The 17,724-nt window shown below is 36.1% G+C and overlaps 1 protein-coding gene across 1 annotated transcript; it reads left to right on the top strand.

The window, feature by feature from the left end:
• Positions 1–1,137: 1,137 nt before the first annotated feature.
• On the top strand, positions 1,138–1,679 carry RB195_016712 (uncharacterized protein; the record flags this gene model as incomplete). Its single annotated transcript, XM_064183372.1, has 2 exons — positions 1,138–1,173; positions 1,302–1,679. 2 exons carry the CDS (start codon positions 1,138–1,140, stop codon positions 1,677–1,679), a joined length of 414 nt encoding a protein of 137 aa, XP_064039253.1.
• Positions 1,680–17,724: the final 16,045 nt, after the last annotated feature.

The following is a 17,724-nucleotide window of genomic DNA, read 5'->3' as shown; positions in this document are numbered from 1 at the left end:
GAGCCTACATACGTTTCGTCGCGCCAGCGATCTTCGAACCTCTCCCGACGGTCGACGAATGTCACTAGAGTCCGAGTCAGATACATGATTGAGATAATTGAAGGTTAAGCAGTAGCTCGGACATGCGAAAATCTCCTAACGTGTAGCGCTAGCGCTACACGCTTATCGTTTGGATTTTGGACTTAATTTCACATAATTCTGTGACTACGTATGGAGCAGGAATATTTGAAAGTAGACGAAGAAAACCATGGTTAACTCCCTGAGGGAATTTTAATTTGCTGCATTCTGTACTACGAATTATTAGCCGCATCCTGTACTACGAATTAATAATCCATTCAATAATCCCCGAGAAATATAAGTACATTCACGAAAGCAGATTAAACTAATCAGCTCTGTCTCCCCTTTGAATTTGTATTCATGAAGCAGACGTGTCTGAAAAGAAAAGAATGTAGCACCTGCGCAAAATTTTGCACTCAAACCTCTGCCAATTCTTTGGGATTCTTTAGAAAAAAATTTTACCGTTGTTTTCTTATTATTTTTTACGTTTTACTCCTTCTTTTTTAATTTTGGAAGCGAAAAAAAAAACAGGGCATCTGTCTATCTACGTAAGGTAATCTAAGGTAATATCAAGGGTAAAAATATCTATCTAAGGTGTCTAAGGTATGTTTTTGTTACTGATTCTCCAGCCACCTTTATTTCGAGTTTTTTGAAAGGATGGACTTCGAAAAAAATCTGTTCTTCTTCTCTTTCTAAACTTACCTAAATAAGATTCTATCGACACACGTGAGGGAAATTATCCATGAAACGATAGTAAGCACATGACCTGCCAACCCACCACCCCTTATTCTCTGATGGGACCTTAGTGTTGTTGTGTAAAATTCAGGTGAACTTCTAGTGAGCTTTGTTGTTGTTTTTTTGTTTTATGGCACACTGCAGGTGTACTTCAATAAATTAAATTAATTAATTAAATTCTAAATAAATAAATAAATAAACAAATAAGCACGGAAAAGTGAGGTACGTTCGAAAAAAAAAGATTTATGTCTAAAAAAAAACTATGTACGTACCGAAATCACACTAGCCACATACAAAACTTGATTTCAGCAACTCCTTCAGCGCTTCCATCTTGCAGTGATCGGAATGTTCGACCCGGAGGGACCGGATGGTCGAGAATTAGTGAGGTGAAAACGGTCATTTGTGCAGGAAGAGAAGAAAAATAGATTTTAATTGACGTGACAATCTCATGGGTTTTTCAGCGCTTACCAATTAATAATTAAATTAATTATAAATTAATTAATAATTAGGCAATTATTCTCGTTAAAGATGCGAAAGAACTATATTTATTACTATTTTTGCTATTATTATTACTATTTCTATTATTACTGTCATTATTATCACTATTACTATTATTATTGTTATTATTATTATCACTATTACAACTGCTGTTATTATTATTATTATTATTATTATTATTATTATTATTATTATTATTATTATTATTATTATTATTATTATTATTATTATTATTATTATTATTATTATTATTATTATTATTATTATTATTATTATTATTATTATTATTATTATTATTATTATTATTATTATTATTATTATTATTATTAATGTGCGTTCAATTTTTCATTACTTGTTCCCGAAGAAAACTACTGGTATTCGAGAATTAAAGCAAAATAACAGAGAATTTCTAAGAGGGAAATTTGCAGCGATTTTCCTAAAAAGGAGGGAACTATGTACATAGTTGTTTTTCTCGTGTTCAACAAATTCAATAAACAGCAGGAAAGAGAGAGAGAAAGAGAGAGAGAGAGAGAGAGAGATGGACGACATCGGATACAGCACGTGTCGTAGTGCGTCACCGCCGAACTTCACAATTAATTAATCGTCGCTCAAACGGAGTATAACGTCTTAATAACGTTGTCACCATTGCTTTCCCGCTTTCTAGAGTGGCCTCACCGCAAAAATATGGTCACATGTAATTATTTTACAGAACTAAGTAACAAATTAACGAACGAACTTTGCTAGTTGAAAAGAAAAAACTGCGGCAAAATTGGTGTAGTGCAGTCGGTAAGAGATCCTCTGTGAAAGCACGGTCGATGGTTCAAAATCGCCCTAGTGGAAACCAAGCCCTTCATCCATCCGGAGTCGATAAATTAGTACCAGACTCATCTGAGAGGATAAAAACACTGTGAGTTGATCATCGGCTGACCCCGCCCCCGGTCATTTTGAAGGCCAACACCCAGGTTCCAAAAACCTCAACGATTACGAATTCCAGTGAAAAAGCATCATGGCGCATCCTAAGTGGAAAGTGATACGCCAGTGACTTTATCCTTTTCAGGACAAGGTTCATAGGTATTCTTAGGGAAGCAGAAAAGAAACGTTTCTTATTTTCTGCAAACCCCATAGATCTCTGATTGAGCTGAAGATCTGCTAAAAGCTGTACTCGTACGGTTTCGTGCTTCTTTGGTTTCTTTGTTGACGATGTCTTAAAGTAACATTTTGGGATTATTCGGTTGATTGTAAAAAAAAACTAAAAAATAAAATAAAATAGTGTTAAAGTTTATCGAAGATGGATTGAAGAAAATCATTTGCAAGAAACCAACATTGGCTGCGAAAATTACCGTTAAAAAGAAGCTAAGGATCTTTGTGATAACGCATTGAAGAAAAAACGTTCAAAACTACTTATTAAATGAAAAGATCCATTTTCCTTGAAGAAAAGGAAAAATTGCTGTTAAAAAGAAGCGAAAGATCTTTGTGATGATGCAGTTTGAAAAAATAAGAGGACTAAATTCAGTCATTAAATAAAACGATCCATTTTTCTTGTAGAATATGGCCGTCTCATATGTATGAGGCATGATTATTTGGAACAGGATGAGCTACAACAGGGAAAAGTGATAAATCCGTTACTGCGTTACTCCGAAGCGTTACTGTAGCGCATCATACAGTAAACTTCGACAAGCATTATGTACTGTGGAGTACAGTATGATCCTTACATTCTCTAAATTAATCCTAATATGTTTAATATGTTCAAATTTAAATTCATTATTTCTGTCTTTTTTCCCCCAGAATTACCCGAACAGACAGATAATTAGGATTGAAAACGTATTTGTTAAGGACAACGCTGGGAAAACGCAAGGAAAAACATGGTACAAAATTAATTAGGAAGACTGCCCTTGTAAGAACATCGTGCATAATTGCACTCTTATTTACATAAATTAACCGCACGAAGTGATACAGTAGTACGCTAGAGGAATAATTGGAGAGTCCTCGTAATTTGTGTTCGCAAAGTCCTCTAAAACCATTTCCCTTTTTGCTGCCAAGAAGGAAAAAAGGGGGAAATTTTTTTTTGCTAAGCTATTCACAATCTAGCTTGAAAATCGCTGTTTTTTTAAATGAAAATTCCAATGAATTTCATTGCTAATCGAATTTTCTTTCATCTCTTCTACCGCTTAGACATTGCAGGAAAAGTAAACATTGCAAAAAAAAAAAACTCAAGAACACATTTTATTTTTTCGGAATATCTAGGAGGGTAGTCCTACTCACGCTCTTTTTATCCAAGAAAAATCTTCTCACTAAAAAACTCCAAGTTTTCGCATGGGAATCAACGGTGTTTCAGAACAAAAAAAAAACACACACAAGCTTTTGGAATACATTTATCGATCCGCTATTCTTTCGTAGATTTCCTTAAATCCACTATTAAATTTCTTAAGATATCAGAAATGGTGGTGTTTACTTCAAAAAAGGTATTTGTTGAATACACGAATCAATTCGTGCTTATTGTTTTTTTTCCTCAAGTTAATTTTTCGAAATCTACCATAACTAAACCAAAACATCGGAACATTTTCTTGCTTTTGTTCTGATTTGAGGTCCTGTACGTGTTTTATTGGAAAGCACCGTGAGCGTATCAAAAAAAATAAACAAATAAATAAGTAAAAGATCATCCGATGCGGATAGGTCTACCTATAAATGAACAGCTTTAATTGAGGGTGAAGCTGCGTGGGTTTTCGCCACGAAGTGTTTCCGGGTGAAGAACAGAGCGTAGTGGACACATTTAAAGCACACATCATAAAATATTAACGCCTTTGGTATCCAATAACGCTGAGAAATGCAGTTTTTGCAGGCTGATTGGAAGAAGAGAGAAGTGTTTTGGTTCCTATACCCAGTAATTTTGGAGAATTTTATTTCTAGGAAGAAGGAATTATAAAATTACATGTCAAAGCATATAATGAAACCTATAGGGTTGATTCTTTCTCGTTTAAGTGCTAGTAGTGCTCATTAACTTCTTTTCTGTGTGATCTACGTGAGAAAAATATATTTGTAGAAAAATTTCTGGTTTGACACACAACGTTTCATCTATATAGCCTCTATTTAAGGGAAATATTTCCCGGAAACGTTCAATTCAAGAGTTTTTCTTCAGTTTTTTCAGAATGGTACCGTAGGAATTACCTGATCGAATAGACAACAATTCCTCTGAAACAAACAACAACAACAACAATTCCTCTATTATCCAATAAATGACAACTTTTTTTCTATGCTACTCGCAAACAACGTTTATCCAACATTCGAAAACAAGAATTTAGGCGATGAGGCGATCCCACGACTGCCTATGGAATACCAATGACGGAGGATCTGCGTGCCGAAATGTTAAGTTGGTTAAGTGAACAAGATCAAAAATCGAAACGTTTACGGATAATATCTTATTTTCCTGGTTTAGATTAAAATTAAATTAAAAAAATTCAAAAGAAGGTATTACAAAGCTTTTTCTTTAAACTACTTTACTTCACTTTTTCATCTTTTTTCGAATTTATTTCAGCATTTTTCGGCCACTTTTCATTTAAAATAACAATTTTTTTTAAAATGAATTTTTGATGAAAAGAGAAGGGAGTTCCCTATAAATTGAATTGGAACTAAAGGAAGTTTTATTAGCTTGAAGTATGACGAATTTAATGAACATGATTGAATAAATTTCTCCGGCAGCTTATGTAAAACAAGGAGATTTAGCGAGCACACGTGCGGGAGGTTGAGGAACCCACGCACACGTTTTTGAAATCTTACGCTTCCCATGTAAGTGAATTTCCAGAAAACCACAAAAAAATAGTCGTTAGCTCGGGAGTGGTCTTTGAAACAGATGGTGGAGTTTTATTTCGAAAACAACTCCGCGTAGAGAAAAACGTATCCGACTGCCGACAAAAATTTCATGGAACAAGTTGAATGTACGTGATGTAAGCCTAATAGATTTGTTCCACTCGAAGGAGTTCGATGAAAACACCGGCGCAGTCAACGGCAGCAAATTCGACGGACACATACGCATACCGAAAACAACATCTGAGAGAGAATTTGACTGAGTGGAACACTTTTTTTCCGCCGCGTGGAATCGGTTTTTTTTTCTAGATGGAATGATGAAATTCTGCTTTAAATATAACTGTAATGCATTTAAAAACTTCCAATAGGTTTACGATAATAAAGTAATAAATAAGTAATAAATAACTAAAAATAATAAATAATAAATAATAAGTAACAAATTAAAACTCATAAATCCTTTGCAGGAAAAAAAACCTGTTCGATATCCAATTGTCGATGATCCCAGAAAGGTGGAAAGACAAAAGAAGTAGAAGAAATTAGCGTTAACTCCCTCGAGAATAAATCAAGAGAAATTTGTGATCCTTGAAATCCTTAAAAAAAAGTATTCAGTATAATAAGTATAACAAAGAAAATTTCTGGATACTTTTTTTCAAGGATTTCAAGGATCACAAATTTTATTCCCTATTCCCATCACCATCAATATTTCCCTTTAAATATTTAGTTTTTTTTCCTATTTTCTGATTTTTTAATTTTTTTGCGACACTTGATCATTCAAGACGTGATTTTCAGAAAAACATGAAAGGCATCCGTAGAACTTTATTTCTGTTCCGTTGATTTATCCAAAAATAAAATAACGATGAAATATAATAGTAATTAATAAAATATATAGTAATAAAATGTGAAATAGAAAATTTTCATTGCCGGGAGGGATTTGTCCACACCAGCAATACACAGTAGTAATCATATATCCCTGGGGCGCAATTATCTTAAGCCACAGGCAATTTTTTTAGAAAGTATTTTAGCTGTACGTTTCAAGAGCTCTAATTATATCCAATCGATAGAGCACACACTTACGAATCGATTGATGCTCAGATATAATGATAGAGACGAAATGAGTTGAGTTAGGAAAAAGTTGAGGAAAAAGTTATCTGACGAAGAATCACCGTTGCTACTGTATGGGGATTCAAGAAGATAATTTCTCAATCGCTCCCAACTCTACACTTTTATGGATTTTATTTTTTTATTCACTTTAAAACGGATGATCAACAAAAGTTGAAGTGAGCACTTGCTCTCGTTTCCCTTCTATATTAACGAACAATTCAAAACGCCTTCTCTTCATCGCAACAAATAATATTTCCAGAAACTCAATGGAACAATTTTTGTTCAACGAAAATACGAGTATCAAATAAATGTGTAGTGTCCTAAAGGATCTTTTGTGTCCTAGCAGTAATCCTTGGAAATGCAGAACAAAATCAGTAAGTAAACCCAGCGGGAGTCTAACGTGAGCACATAGGTGCACGGTAGTACTGTATCTTGTTTCAGGTGCCCTTTAAAGCCATCACCCCGCGAATCTGCAGTGGCGGGAGTTTCAGGTGGGTTATGCTTAAGCTGGGTCGTAGATTATTGGGACGAGGGTGATTCTGTCAATTTCTTCCTAATTGCCGTAAAAAACGGCCTGGAAGATACGGCTTTGAGCGCTCCGGGGCGCTATTTCCTGGGACGAGTTCGATTGGGGCGCGGCAGCCTCGTGTACGCGCCGCATCTTCCGTACCGTTTTTTACGGCAATTAGGAAGAAATGGACGGAATCACTTCCTCTCCATAATCTACTATCCCGTATACGAATACTCCACCTGAAATCCGTACCACCTCAGATTCGTGGGGTGATGCGCTTAAGCCAATCATGATGGTACATAGAGCGCAGTGTCAGTGGAGACGTCGGTTTGTTGCTCGCTTCCTAACCCACTTGGTGGCTGAGGCAGAGCCAAAATAGCTAACCATGGTCAGGTAAAAAAGAGACATGTCGCTCTGTACAGTCGCGTAAACAGCTGCGCCCAAAACTAGCTAGAGGTGGCGCCTAAAATCGAGGTGGGACCATCGCGAACTGCTGCAGCGATAAATGATGCTAGCAGGGTGGTCCCCACTCGATTCTAGTCGCTACGCCCCACCTTTTTAAGCACAGCATCATGCTTCATGTCGTTTTGACCCAGCTATACCAAAGAGGAATCTACGTCACACCTTCGGATATCGGAAATTCAACGCTGAGGCTTTTTCCACTGCATACAAAAACTCATCGTCTGAGCATAGTCTCAGGAAAAGCAAATATTTCAAAAAATAAAATGCTCTTCGATGACTTCTAAAAACACATCACGTGCACGTAATATTTGAGCAAATAAGCAAATATTCTGTTTTTTGAGACATCTATTCCGTAATTGGGATTCAAATTGCAAACTTCTTGAAGAAGATAAAAAAGATACGCATCAGCACCGCTGTGCCATTTGAAATTCAAGCGGTAAAATAGAACGCTAAGGTCAATTATTGTCTATTAAACGCATAGAACTGTTAATTTTCAACGAGGAGCGGAGAAACGCGAAAATAATCTCTTTTTTTCAACTAGATAGGTTTCAATATGCAGCAGGAAATTATTCATTGAAAAATTCATTATTTTATTCATCCTTTATTATATTTCTATTTTTCTATTTTTTAAATCTCTTATTCTATTTTTTTTTCCTCTCAAAAACGCATGGCTGAAAATTAGTGAAAATGCTACCTGCTCAAGGCATTAAGCACCTGAAGTTTTTTTTTTCATCCAGCAAACGCTAACTATTACTGTCTCAGCAGAAAAATAGGGGAAATGGATTGCGAAAAAAACTGGATTCGAACTAGAGTCAAACGATAGAGAACAAAAAAAAAGAGAGAAAATGAGAGAAAAAAGATCGAACAAAGCAAAACCCTTCTAATACTGGAAGTGAAGCGTTACAAATGCTATTAGACCTGATTCTTAATTTAACAGCTACTACATATTGGATGAAAAGAGAAGCAAAGTATGTATAGCATAAAGCCATGATTTCCCTTAGCGACGTTGATATTTTTAAATAACAACATAATAACGAGGCAAACAATTATTAGTTTTGCAAGGAATTCCAGCAGCTGCCTCGTTATTATCGCTCAGAATTTTTGGAGAAAATTTTTTTCCCGTAGGTTGTGCATAATTTCATGATGAATTATGTTACGATCACGGTGATTTTTTTCTACATGGATAAAAACCACAGTTCTGTGCACCCCGGTGTTCCCTAGGATACATTTGAACGAGACATGCTCATAAGGTCAACACAACTACACATCAGCATGATTTGAAGTTTGACTAAAAAACTTTTAAAAGAAATTTTTATAAAAATTTCATAACAGAAACTACTCATCGGTTACTACTCATTGGTAATTAGGCACTAAATCGGAACGTGTGTTATTTTTTTTTTTCAGAAAATCGACACAGCCGGAGGAGAAAGAAAGAAGAAAGAAAGGAAGTAAGAAACCGGTGAGGAAAGCGCAAACTCCCTACATTCCACAGTTAGGAGTGATACTACATGCCTGACTAAATCCGAGCAAATCCTTTAAATGAGTGTTTATGGTTAGCCACGATGCAGATGGTAGCTGCAAAAATCGTTCAAGTGTTTGTTAGGTAAACAACTGAGACGAAGTGAGCGGGTGTGGGACCCTAACGATGCCTACATTTAGTGCCCATGCTCAAATTTCTCCCTAAATCTCGGCATATTGAATACGTATGTAGCTCCCGTTGGTTTCTTTGAGCTGTACCCAGGATCAGTGTTAGCCTTTGTTAACAGGTCCTGGGAGAAAGTCATATTTCAGGAGAACTAAGTCTCTATAATGTAGTCTATTTATGTACCCAAACAAAAAAAGAAGAAGGGAATACGAAAAAGGGTTTTTCTTCCCAATTTCGACGATCAGCTGTATTGTATTGATCTAGGAATTCACAAAAATTAACGAGCAATCGGGTAATCGAGTCCACTACAAACGCTTCTTGATGTCATTTTTTGGTCCCGATTCTAGTCGTTTCAGCAGCATAGAAAAAACCAAATGCCTTGTTATTTCGAAAACAAATTCTTGAAAAAAATCTTGTACAGAAAAATGCTTTTTCAAATAACGTGTTTCGTAGTGCTAAGCTCCTTTTTTCTGTGCTCAAATTTAAATTAAAAACCTCTACTCATCACCCGTTGGATCAGTAAAAAAATTGTCTTTTGAAATAAATGTTCCGGAATTATCTGGAATTCGAGTGAACGGGCGAGAAAACAGACAAATTCACCCATTACGGGAAACCTAGTTACCTCATAGGGTCATACGAGAAGAAAATTTCAAATATTATCGCTGCCAGGGTTAGAGAATTAAAGAATTAGAGAAATATTTGGATTTGAAACAACAATCAATCTTTGAAGAGGTTAATAAAGAGATTTTGAGGGGATATTTCTGAAAGAAACGAGAAGAAGCAGACAGTAAAGGAGTAAGTGTGTTCGATGACATCAGCATGGCCTCAGGCGGAAAACAGGGAAAAACAAACAACAACAACACAAAATCGAAAATATCAGCCACGGTGATGCATAATTGATAATCTTTTTTGCGATGATTTTTTGAGTTCACTCAGCATACAAACAAGGGAATTCAATGAAGTTTTTGCTGCGAAGCGCGCTTCTCATTTACTTCAATTTCTTTTTTTTTTCAGTTCCATTCTAATAGTTTATTTTAGTAATAATTTCTCCGGTAACGAACTCGCGTTTTTTCGGAAAGGCCCCAAATGAGAGCGTCGATACTCCAAATAAAACTGCAATTTCTCATTGAAACCTTTCTTGGGTGGTCGGTAAATTATATTAGACCATTTTATTTACTTATTTATTTATTTACTTGGAAGGTATAGAACAGAAGGAAGAAGGGAGAAAGTTCAGTAGAATTTCACCATATGTTTTCTACAGCAGGGGTGGGTGTAGCGCGGTCGGTTAGAGGTTCACTGCTGGCGCACGTTCGATGGTTCAAAACCTCCCTGGTGCCAACCAAGCCTTTCATCGCTGCGGAGTTGACAAATTGGTAACAGACTTATCTGGGAGGATAAAAATACTGACATGATCATGGGTTGGACCCTGAAAGTCCCTGTTGTATAGGCTAACAGACGCTGCAAAAACCCCAACGATTACGAATTACAGTAAAACGCGTCGGTGGATCCCAAATGTATTGATACGCCAGAAACTTTCTCTTTCATCCTCCTACTGCAGAAAGTGAGAAATCCTCAGGGCGATATCCTTTTCCCAATCTCAGAACGCTACAGTAAGACAACGGTTACCAGGGTTTGGATGACCAACCTCACCCACTCAGAACAGACGCGTCCTTTAGGGACCCTGTCGGAGCGGTCTGGGGACCGTTCTCGGAACGGGTTCGCCAACTTTGGTATCTTTAAACACTTACGCACCACTAGGGGAGAATAAGGACCAATAGCAGAATAAGGACCATATATGGATGGAGTACCGTGATACAGTAGAAAATTTTGACGAATAATATTCACTTATTATTCAACCTCAACCACTACTGCATTTTTGCAGAAATTCTCGGGAATGCGAATCATTTTCGCTAATCGCGAAGTGGTTGCACAGCCAGCCAGCGAAGCGCGGATGATCCTTGACCGAAAACTACTTCCTCGTAAAGATGTGATGTGCAATTAACAACATTCGATCTGCATGTTGACGATATCGTTAATTGTAAAACAAATTGCAGGTCTCTGGAAATGAGACATTACTCGACACAAATTGGAGATAATTTCTGTTTACCAATGAGCAATGATTTTTTCTCGGACGGCGTGAAGGGGAACTTGAGGAAACAAATATTTGTATATAGAATGTGCGTGAAAATTTTGTAAAACTAGAAAATTCCGTGCACCAAAATATATCCAAACATTCAAACCTACCTGATCGTAAAATAATAAATGGGTCCCCATTCTATCTCACTTTTTTTTAAAGGGATTTTCAAAGAAGAACTACTTCCCAAACTTTTTTTTTCTTTTGATTCTTTCTTTTTTTTCAAATTATAATAAATTGGATTAGTGTTAAAAATACTCAAATATGAATACCCAAATATTTGAATATTGGTCGAGTTAACGGCCATCGTTGACTAAGGTGATCAAGAAGCTGAATATGTAGTGTTCGAGCAATAATTGGTTAAGATTGAAAAAAGCGGTAAAATGTGCGGAAAAACCAAGTGATAGATATCCAAGTGTCTCGAAGATGTTTAAATTTTTTAAAAAAAAGGCGTAGAACCAGCGAATAGCAGTAGCAAAATTAAAAATGAAACTCTTTTCAAATGTACTTTGTGAATATTCCAAGCAAACAATAAAAACAACACTACGTAAGAATAGAAATTATCACAAAATACTTACAATCGTGCAAACAATACATTGTTTCAGCTGGCGGTCACTTCAGCATCCAATCGCTGCCAATCCACGAAAGTTTCTCCTAAACATTCCGAAGCAATTGGATCACATACACACACACGCAATAACACAATTCCTCCCACTGAGAATCGACTTAGCTCAAGAAAAAAAAAGACGAAGAAGAAAAAGAAAGGGAAAAAACCGATGAGAACGCAATTTCGCATGAAGAATGAGTGTAACAGCGAAACAATACGGGGCTGTTGTGCAGATCCAGCAGTTAAAAGAAATATGAAATAGAACAAAAAAAAATCCTAGAACAACAGAAAATTCAGCAATAACTTAGCAATAAAACGACAACGAAATTAAATGGTTTATTTGCTGAATAAAAGTTTTACAAAATTAAATTAATTACACAATAATAAAATGTAATAGGTACATAATAGAAAGTCACGAAATGAAAACAAATGAAATGTAATAGCATCTATGTAATTACAATTTGCTACCTCCGTTTCGACTCGAAAAACCCATACGAAATAAAAAAAAATACGAAATATATATGCAAGAATCGTGAAATTTCCAATCAAAAATTCTAGCAGCATAAGCCATTTTCCCTACTAAAAACCAGGAACGAAAGCAATACCGTTCGAACGATAAGAAAAAGAGCAAAAAAAAATCTAAAAGAATCCAAAAAATTCAGCAATAACTCGGACCAACAATGATTTGTCCTCAGAAAGTGAAATCGAACCCAAAACTCATGAATGACTATTTCCTAACAATGAATAGAGAAAAGTGTGTTTTTTTAATATTTAACTGTGTCAAGTTGAACTAAAAAAGACTTAAGGGTGAATTGATAGACGAAAAATTAGTGTCATTAATATTTTTATTATTCTATGCATGTTCCAATTTCTTCTTGGGACTGGGATTTCTGAAATTTTCTACTAAACATGCAGTAAATTAGTGAATTATTAAATCTGTTCGCTGGTCATATCACTAAATATCCTATCCATTGGATTGGATATCAGATTACATTCCTATATTCTACTAGATTAGAGTTCCCAATAAATTCTAATTCTTTTAGAAAGCAGCATTTTTTCTCCTTGGGTAAACCACGGTAAAAAAAACCACTCAAGGTAGAACACCAAAGAATAGAACAAAACAAAAATGCTGAAACAACAGGAAATTCAATACAATAACTTAAATAAAACGACTGCAAGACATACAATAACTTAAATAAAACGACTATAGAATGACAAGGTTATTTGCTGAATAACAATTTTACAAAATTAACAATAATGAATATATTACATTAATTCAGCAACAGAAAAAGGGCCAGCCGCCGCTGCTGATGTTTAATGGCTTCGCACACACGCTCACGCAAGAATGCAGAAAAAGAGAGAATTTTTACCGGTTGGATGGAACGAAGATCGAAGAGCGGCTAATTTTTCTCAATCTAAATATAACTTATGTCAGATAAGAGGTTAAATTTAAGAAAAATAGATGAGCACCATCAGGTTTCATTCATCCGCAATTCACCTTTAAATATATAATATGTTTAAATTCCACGCAAGAAAGGAAATAAAAGGAAATAATATAAAATAATAAAGGAATAAAAATGCTTACTAATCTAGATTAGGTGATAAGATTCCTGACCATCGTTATTTTTCAAAATAACTTTTGCTAAATATATTTTTGTATTGATTGATGGTCGTAGAAATTTCAAGAAGGCAGCGTCTGCCAGCCGTTCTAATAGTTATCGACCAAGAAAAGTTTTCGATAGCGAATGTAGCAACACTGTCCGCATTTTCGCATATGAGATCTAAGGATCGGAGAATTCGATCCAAGTAGAACGATAGCCAAGCTCTTAAGAACCCAATTTCGCTAAGGCGCTTACCTCAAATCGCGTCGATATACCACAAGGTTCAAGTGAGTTGTTGATCTCGTGCACCCGGCATCAGAATGGTAGACGTGCTGAAGGGCAGAGAGGTCCAGCGTCAAATTAGGTCCCACAAACGAATCCACGCAATCTCCTTGATTTTAATCTCGGGGACCCGTTGAGACGGTTTCTTTTTCGTCCACAAAGTTCCATTTGTTTTATTTATTTATTTAAGCACATTTATTTATTTTACACTTCGCTGCAGATCTAAACTTCGGCACCAGAGCAACTCGTCAGCGCTGCATAACTCCTCATATTGTTTGGAAGAGTAAATCACCTATTTTCCCGAATTTCCAACAAATTTGGCAAAGGTTAAAATAAACAATCATTGGCTCCAAATTAGGGTCGACAACAATCTCAACCAACTGATCAATATTGATTTCCGATTAATCAATGGTCCTCAATCGCCACCTCAAGGATTACAGTCGAGCTCGCTCACTAAAAAAGGTTCAGGCACCACGAGAGATGGATTTTAAAAAAAAGCATGGATAGGAGTTGGAAGGCAGAAATATGAACTACGGAAACCAAGGTAAGATGGATGTGATGATGGAACGCAGAAGATCTGAGCAGATCTCCGTGGAATCGAAATCGAAAGAAATAAAAATTTGAACCGTTCATCTTTTCAAACTGCTTTGCTGAGTAGTCCAAGTGCGAAAGCTGAGGAGTTACTGTTAAACAAAAAAAAAAACAAACAAAAATTCTGGACATTTCTACCAGTGCCCCTAAGCGTTTTAATTTTCAATTCATTCTATTCACATAACTAAGATTAAACTAACCACAGATGATGACCGCTTACTCCTTTTCTCTTCTGCTTTGCCTACGCTATTACCACAACGCTCTCGCGTTACTCTACAGCTCCCTTCGAAGGTTACTCGAAATTTGCACTTAAAGACATCACCCCACGAATCTGGAGTGGTACGAATTTCAGATGGGGAGCTCCTATACGAGGTCGTAGATTATGGAGAGGAAGCTGATTCCGTCCATTTCTTCCTAATTGCCGTAGAAAACGGCCCGGAAGATGCGGCACGTGGACAGGGCTGGCGCGCTCCAATCGAACTCGTTGTAGAAAATAGCGCCCCGAAACGCTCGAAGCCGTATCTTCCGAGCCGTTTTTTCACGGCGATTTGAAAAAAATGGACGGAATCACCCTTCTCTCCTCAATTTAAGATCCCCTATACGAATACTCCACCTGAAATCCGTGCCACCTCAGATTCTTGGGGTAAGTCGTGCCTTTAACTGATAACTTTGCAAGTTATGATGTATATACTCGGATGTGAGAAACACACTATTCTAGTCCCGCATATACGGTACGATAAATCCGCCAATCACCCGAAGATTCTCGTCTTCCAGATGTTTTGAAGAGTAGATAAGAGAGGTGGAATGGCATAAAATACTTCAACAAAAAGAGCGATTAGTTCTTCAAGTGTGTGCAGCAAAAGCAAGAGCAAAATGATGTCTTTTTTTTGCAATAAAATTCAAACTTTGTATTTTTTTTTCTTGCAACAAAATACGTCAAAGTCGAGATTTAATTTAACACGTTGACGACAATGTCAGAAAAAATTAGTCATGAGAGACTGGGACTTTTTGTTTCCGTCCGTGACTGCAGCCCATATGTTATTTCTGTTATTATTAAAGTTGCGATGATAAACAGTTTTTCGAGACCCCGCAATGTGCAGCTTTCAGCTTTTAAATCTGATTTAATTATTCCGGAAGTGCAAAGTGACAAAAAGTGGAGAGAAAAATTCCCTAGTTCCATCAACTTTCAGTCGCTCCGACAATTTACGGACTTACGAAAGTTCATTGAATACCAGCGTACGCAAGGAAGAACGGAAAAACATTGGAAGTATTTTCCGTGGCAAAATGTAACTATACATCCAAACTATATAGCTGACGCCCACGCAATAAACAACGAATGTCAAAGTCGCTGGCTCGGACAGCGATCTCAAAGAACTAAACGTGTATCAACGTTTTTTTGTTTTTCTCCGATGAAAACCACCACCTAACGAAATTGTCGACGCTGAAAAGAGGCCGCACCTTCAAATCCGCATAAATTGAAGGAAGACACAGACAACGACGCTGTGAAACACACGAAAAACAGAAGCTTCGGAAGCCGGAGCAGTTTCTTTTACGAAAGCAACTCTCTGACTGCTTATGTAACACGTCTAAGAGTTACCATTTTTTTAAGCAATTTCATTTTTTTTTTCATTGTGATGTGATCCAATGATTTGTTGATTTATGCAATATTGAACGGATTTAGAATTGCACAGTGAGTATTCAAGAATAGTCAGAAATCCAGAAAAAAATGGGAAAATACCTTTTAAAAAAACTGTGGTTCGATGAAGATGAAGAAGGAGGAAAAAGAAGAAGGAAGAGGGAAAAAAGAAGAAAAAAGGAAAGTGAGGAAGAAAAAAAAGTCGGAAACACAGCTCATTAACTCAAGAAATAGCATATGACGTGAGAATCGCTTTGCAATCAACAATGCATGCGGAATGAATAGAACAGCATAGCACAAAGAAGAGGGAGAGAGAGAGATGAAAGCTTTACGAAAAAAAAATAAGAGAAAAGAAAATAATGGGATGGAAATGTCGGACTTTTGTTTCTAAAAGGACGCATAGAATTTTGAATGCGACAAAAACCGCTCTTCCTCGACATTTCAGCCAAAATTTATTTGCTCACATGTGCAAATTTCTACCGCGCCACCATACACATAAGCATTGAAAATTCGAGGAAAAAAAGTGCTAAAATCAACTTATTTAAAATATAAATTTAAAAATTAAATAAATTTTAAAGACACATTAAACTACCAAGTGAGGATGTTTATTTATTATTTGTTTGTGTACTTATTTATCTATTTATTCACATACAACTATGGTGCTAACAAAAAACAAAACACATTGCGTGTCTGCGTCAGAACTTTGAAGAAAAAAAGAAAAGAAAAGAAAAATCGGCAACATTATCGTTCATCCTCAAAGAAAAGGATTATGATGATTTCAAAGTTTTTTCAAAGATTTCAAAGATTTCAAAGTTCACTGTCTTCTTCGTAGGAATTAATCGGAGATATTCTGGATGTGTGTGTAAAATAATTTTGATAAATCTTCCGGAAAAAATCGAGCAATTTTTGATTTCACTCCTCATGGAAGTCATTCAAAAGTGGAAAGAAAAGTGTATGAAGAACAGAGGAGACTGAAATAAATTTTTGAAGAGATACATCACCTCTCAAGCAGTGTGTGCACAACCATCGAAAGTGAATAAGAGAAGATTTTGTGCTTGAAAAAGGTGACAAGTTTCCACTTATTCCGGGAATCCGGAAAGTGTCAAGAGTTATCGCTGGTCCGAGTAAATATCTTCAATTTTAGAGTTAAAGTTTTTTTCAACCCATCATTAGAGTTTAACCTATCTTCAGAACTCTAATGATGGGTTGAAAAAAAATTCAAAACTAGTTTTCAAAAAAAATTCTATAATGATTTATCACTGCAAAAAGAAGCAGTATTTAAATGAATGTATATACACTTGTGTATAAATTTCAGAAAAATAATAAAAAAAAAAAGGTTTTCGAAAAGAGACGGTTTCTTTTTTTCCTTTAAAATCCAACGTTATTTTTCCTAGCACTATCGAAAAAGATGAGGAGCGAGGAGGAGCAAAGAAAATTCAAATCCAAGCATCAAATGTAGGCGGAAGAAAAAACCAACAGCGTCAGTGGAATCAAATTTAAACGAAATGATCGGAAAACATATGTAAATGAGGTAGTGACAAGCATGCGGAAAAAAAGAGAAATAGATTTGATTTCGTTGGTCCAAAGCTTCGGTTCAAAAATCAATGTGTTCCGCCGACGCAGCTTTCAAACACAACAGAGTTAACTCATCAAAAATCGTAAAAGGGCTATACTTTGACAGCTCACGAATTCATAAAATGAAATTGACTCCGCCAAGAATTGTTGTTCGAAAAATTCCAAACCCTGATCTATAGCTCCGCTCTGAAAATAACTAGGGTTTTTTTTTCTTAAATCTAACCTTACACGAAAATATAAGGGCATATAAATCCTCATAAAAAATGTCGATCCTGCCTCAATTCAGCGGAATTTACAATTCAAAGTGAAATTTATGAAATATGGCACGCATGCTCCCACTTGCGAAAGCATGAACGTTCCATTCGACGGTCAGCAGAGAAAGCGCGCACAGCAGACGTGACGCGGTCACCGAGGCAAACATTAGTACCGGCAAAAAAAGAACGTTAAAAAAGCATTCAAAAAGAAGAAGATAAACATACTTCACTACG

Source organism: Necator americanus, chromosome II (assembly GCF_031761385.1).
Source record: "Necator americanus strain Aroian chromosome II, whole genome shotgun sequence".
Classification (NCBI taxonomy): domain Eukaryota; kingdom Metazoa; phylum Nematoda; class Chromadorea; order Rhabditida; family Ancylostomatidae; genus Necator; species Necator americanus.
Note: the sequence above shows the minus strand (reverse complement) of the source record. Positions and strands in the feature narration are given on the sequence as shown.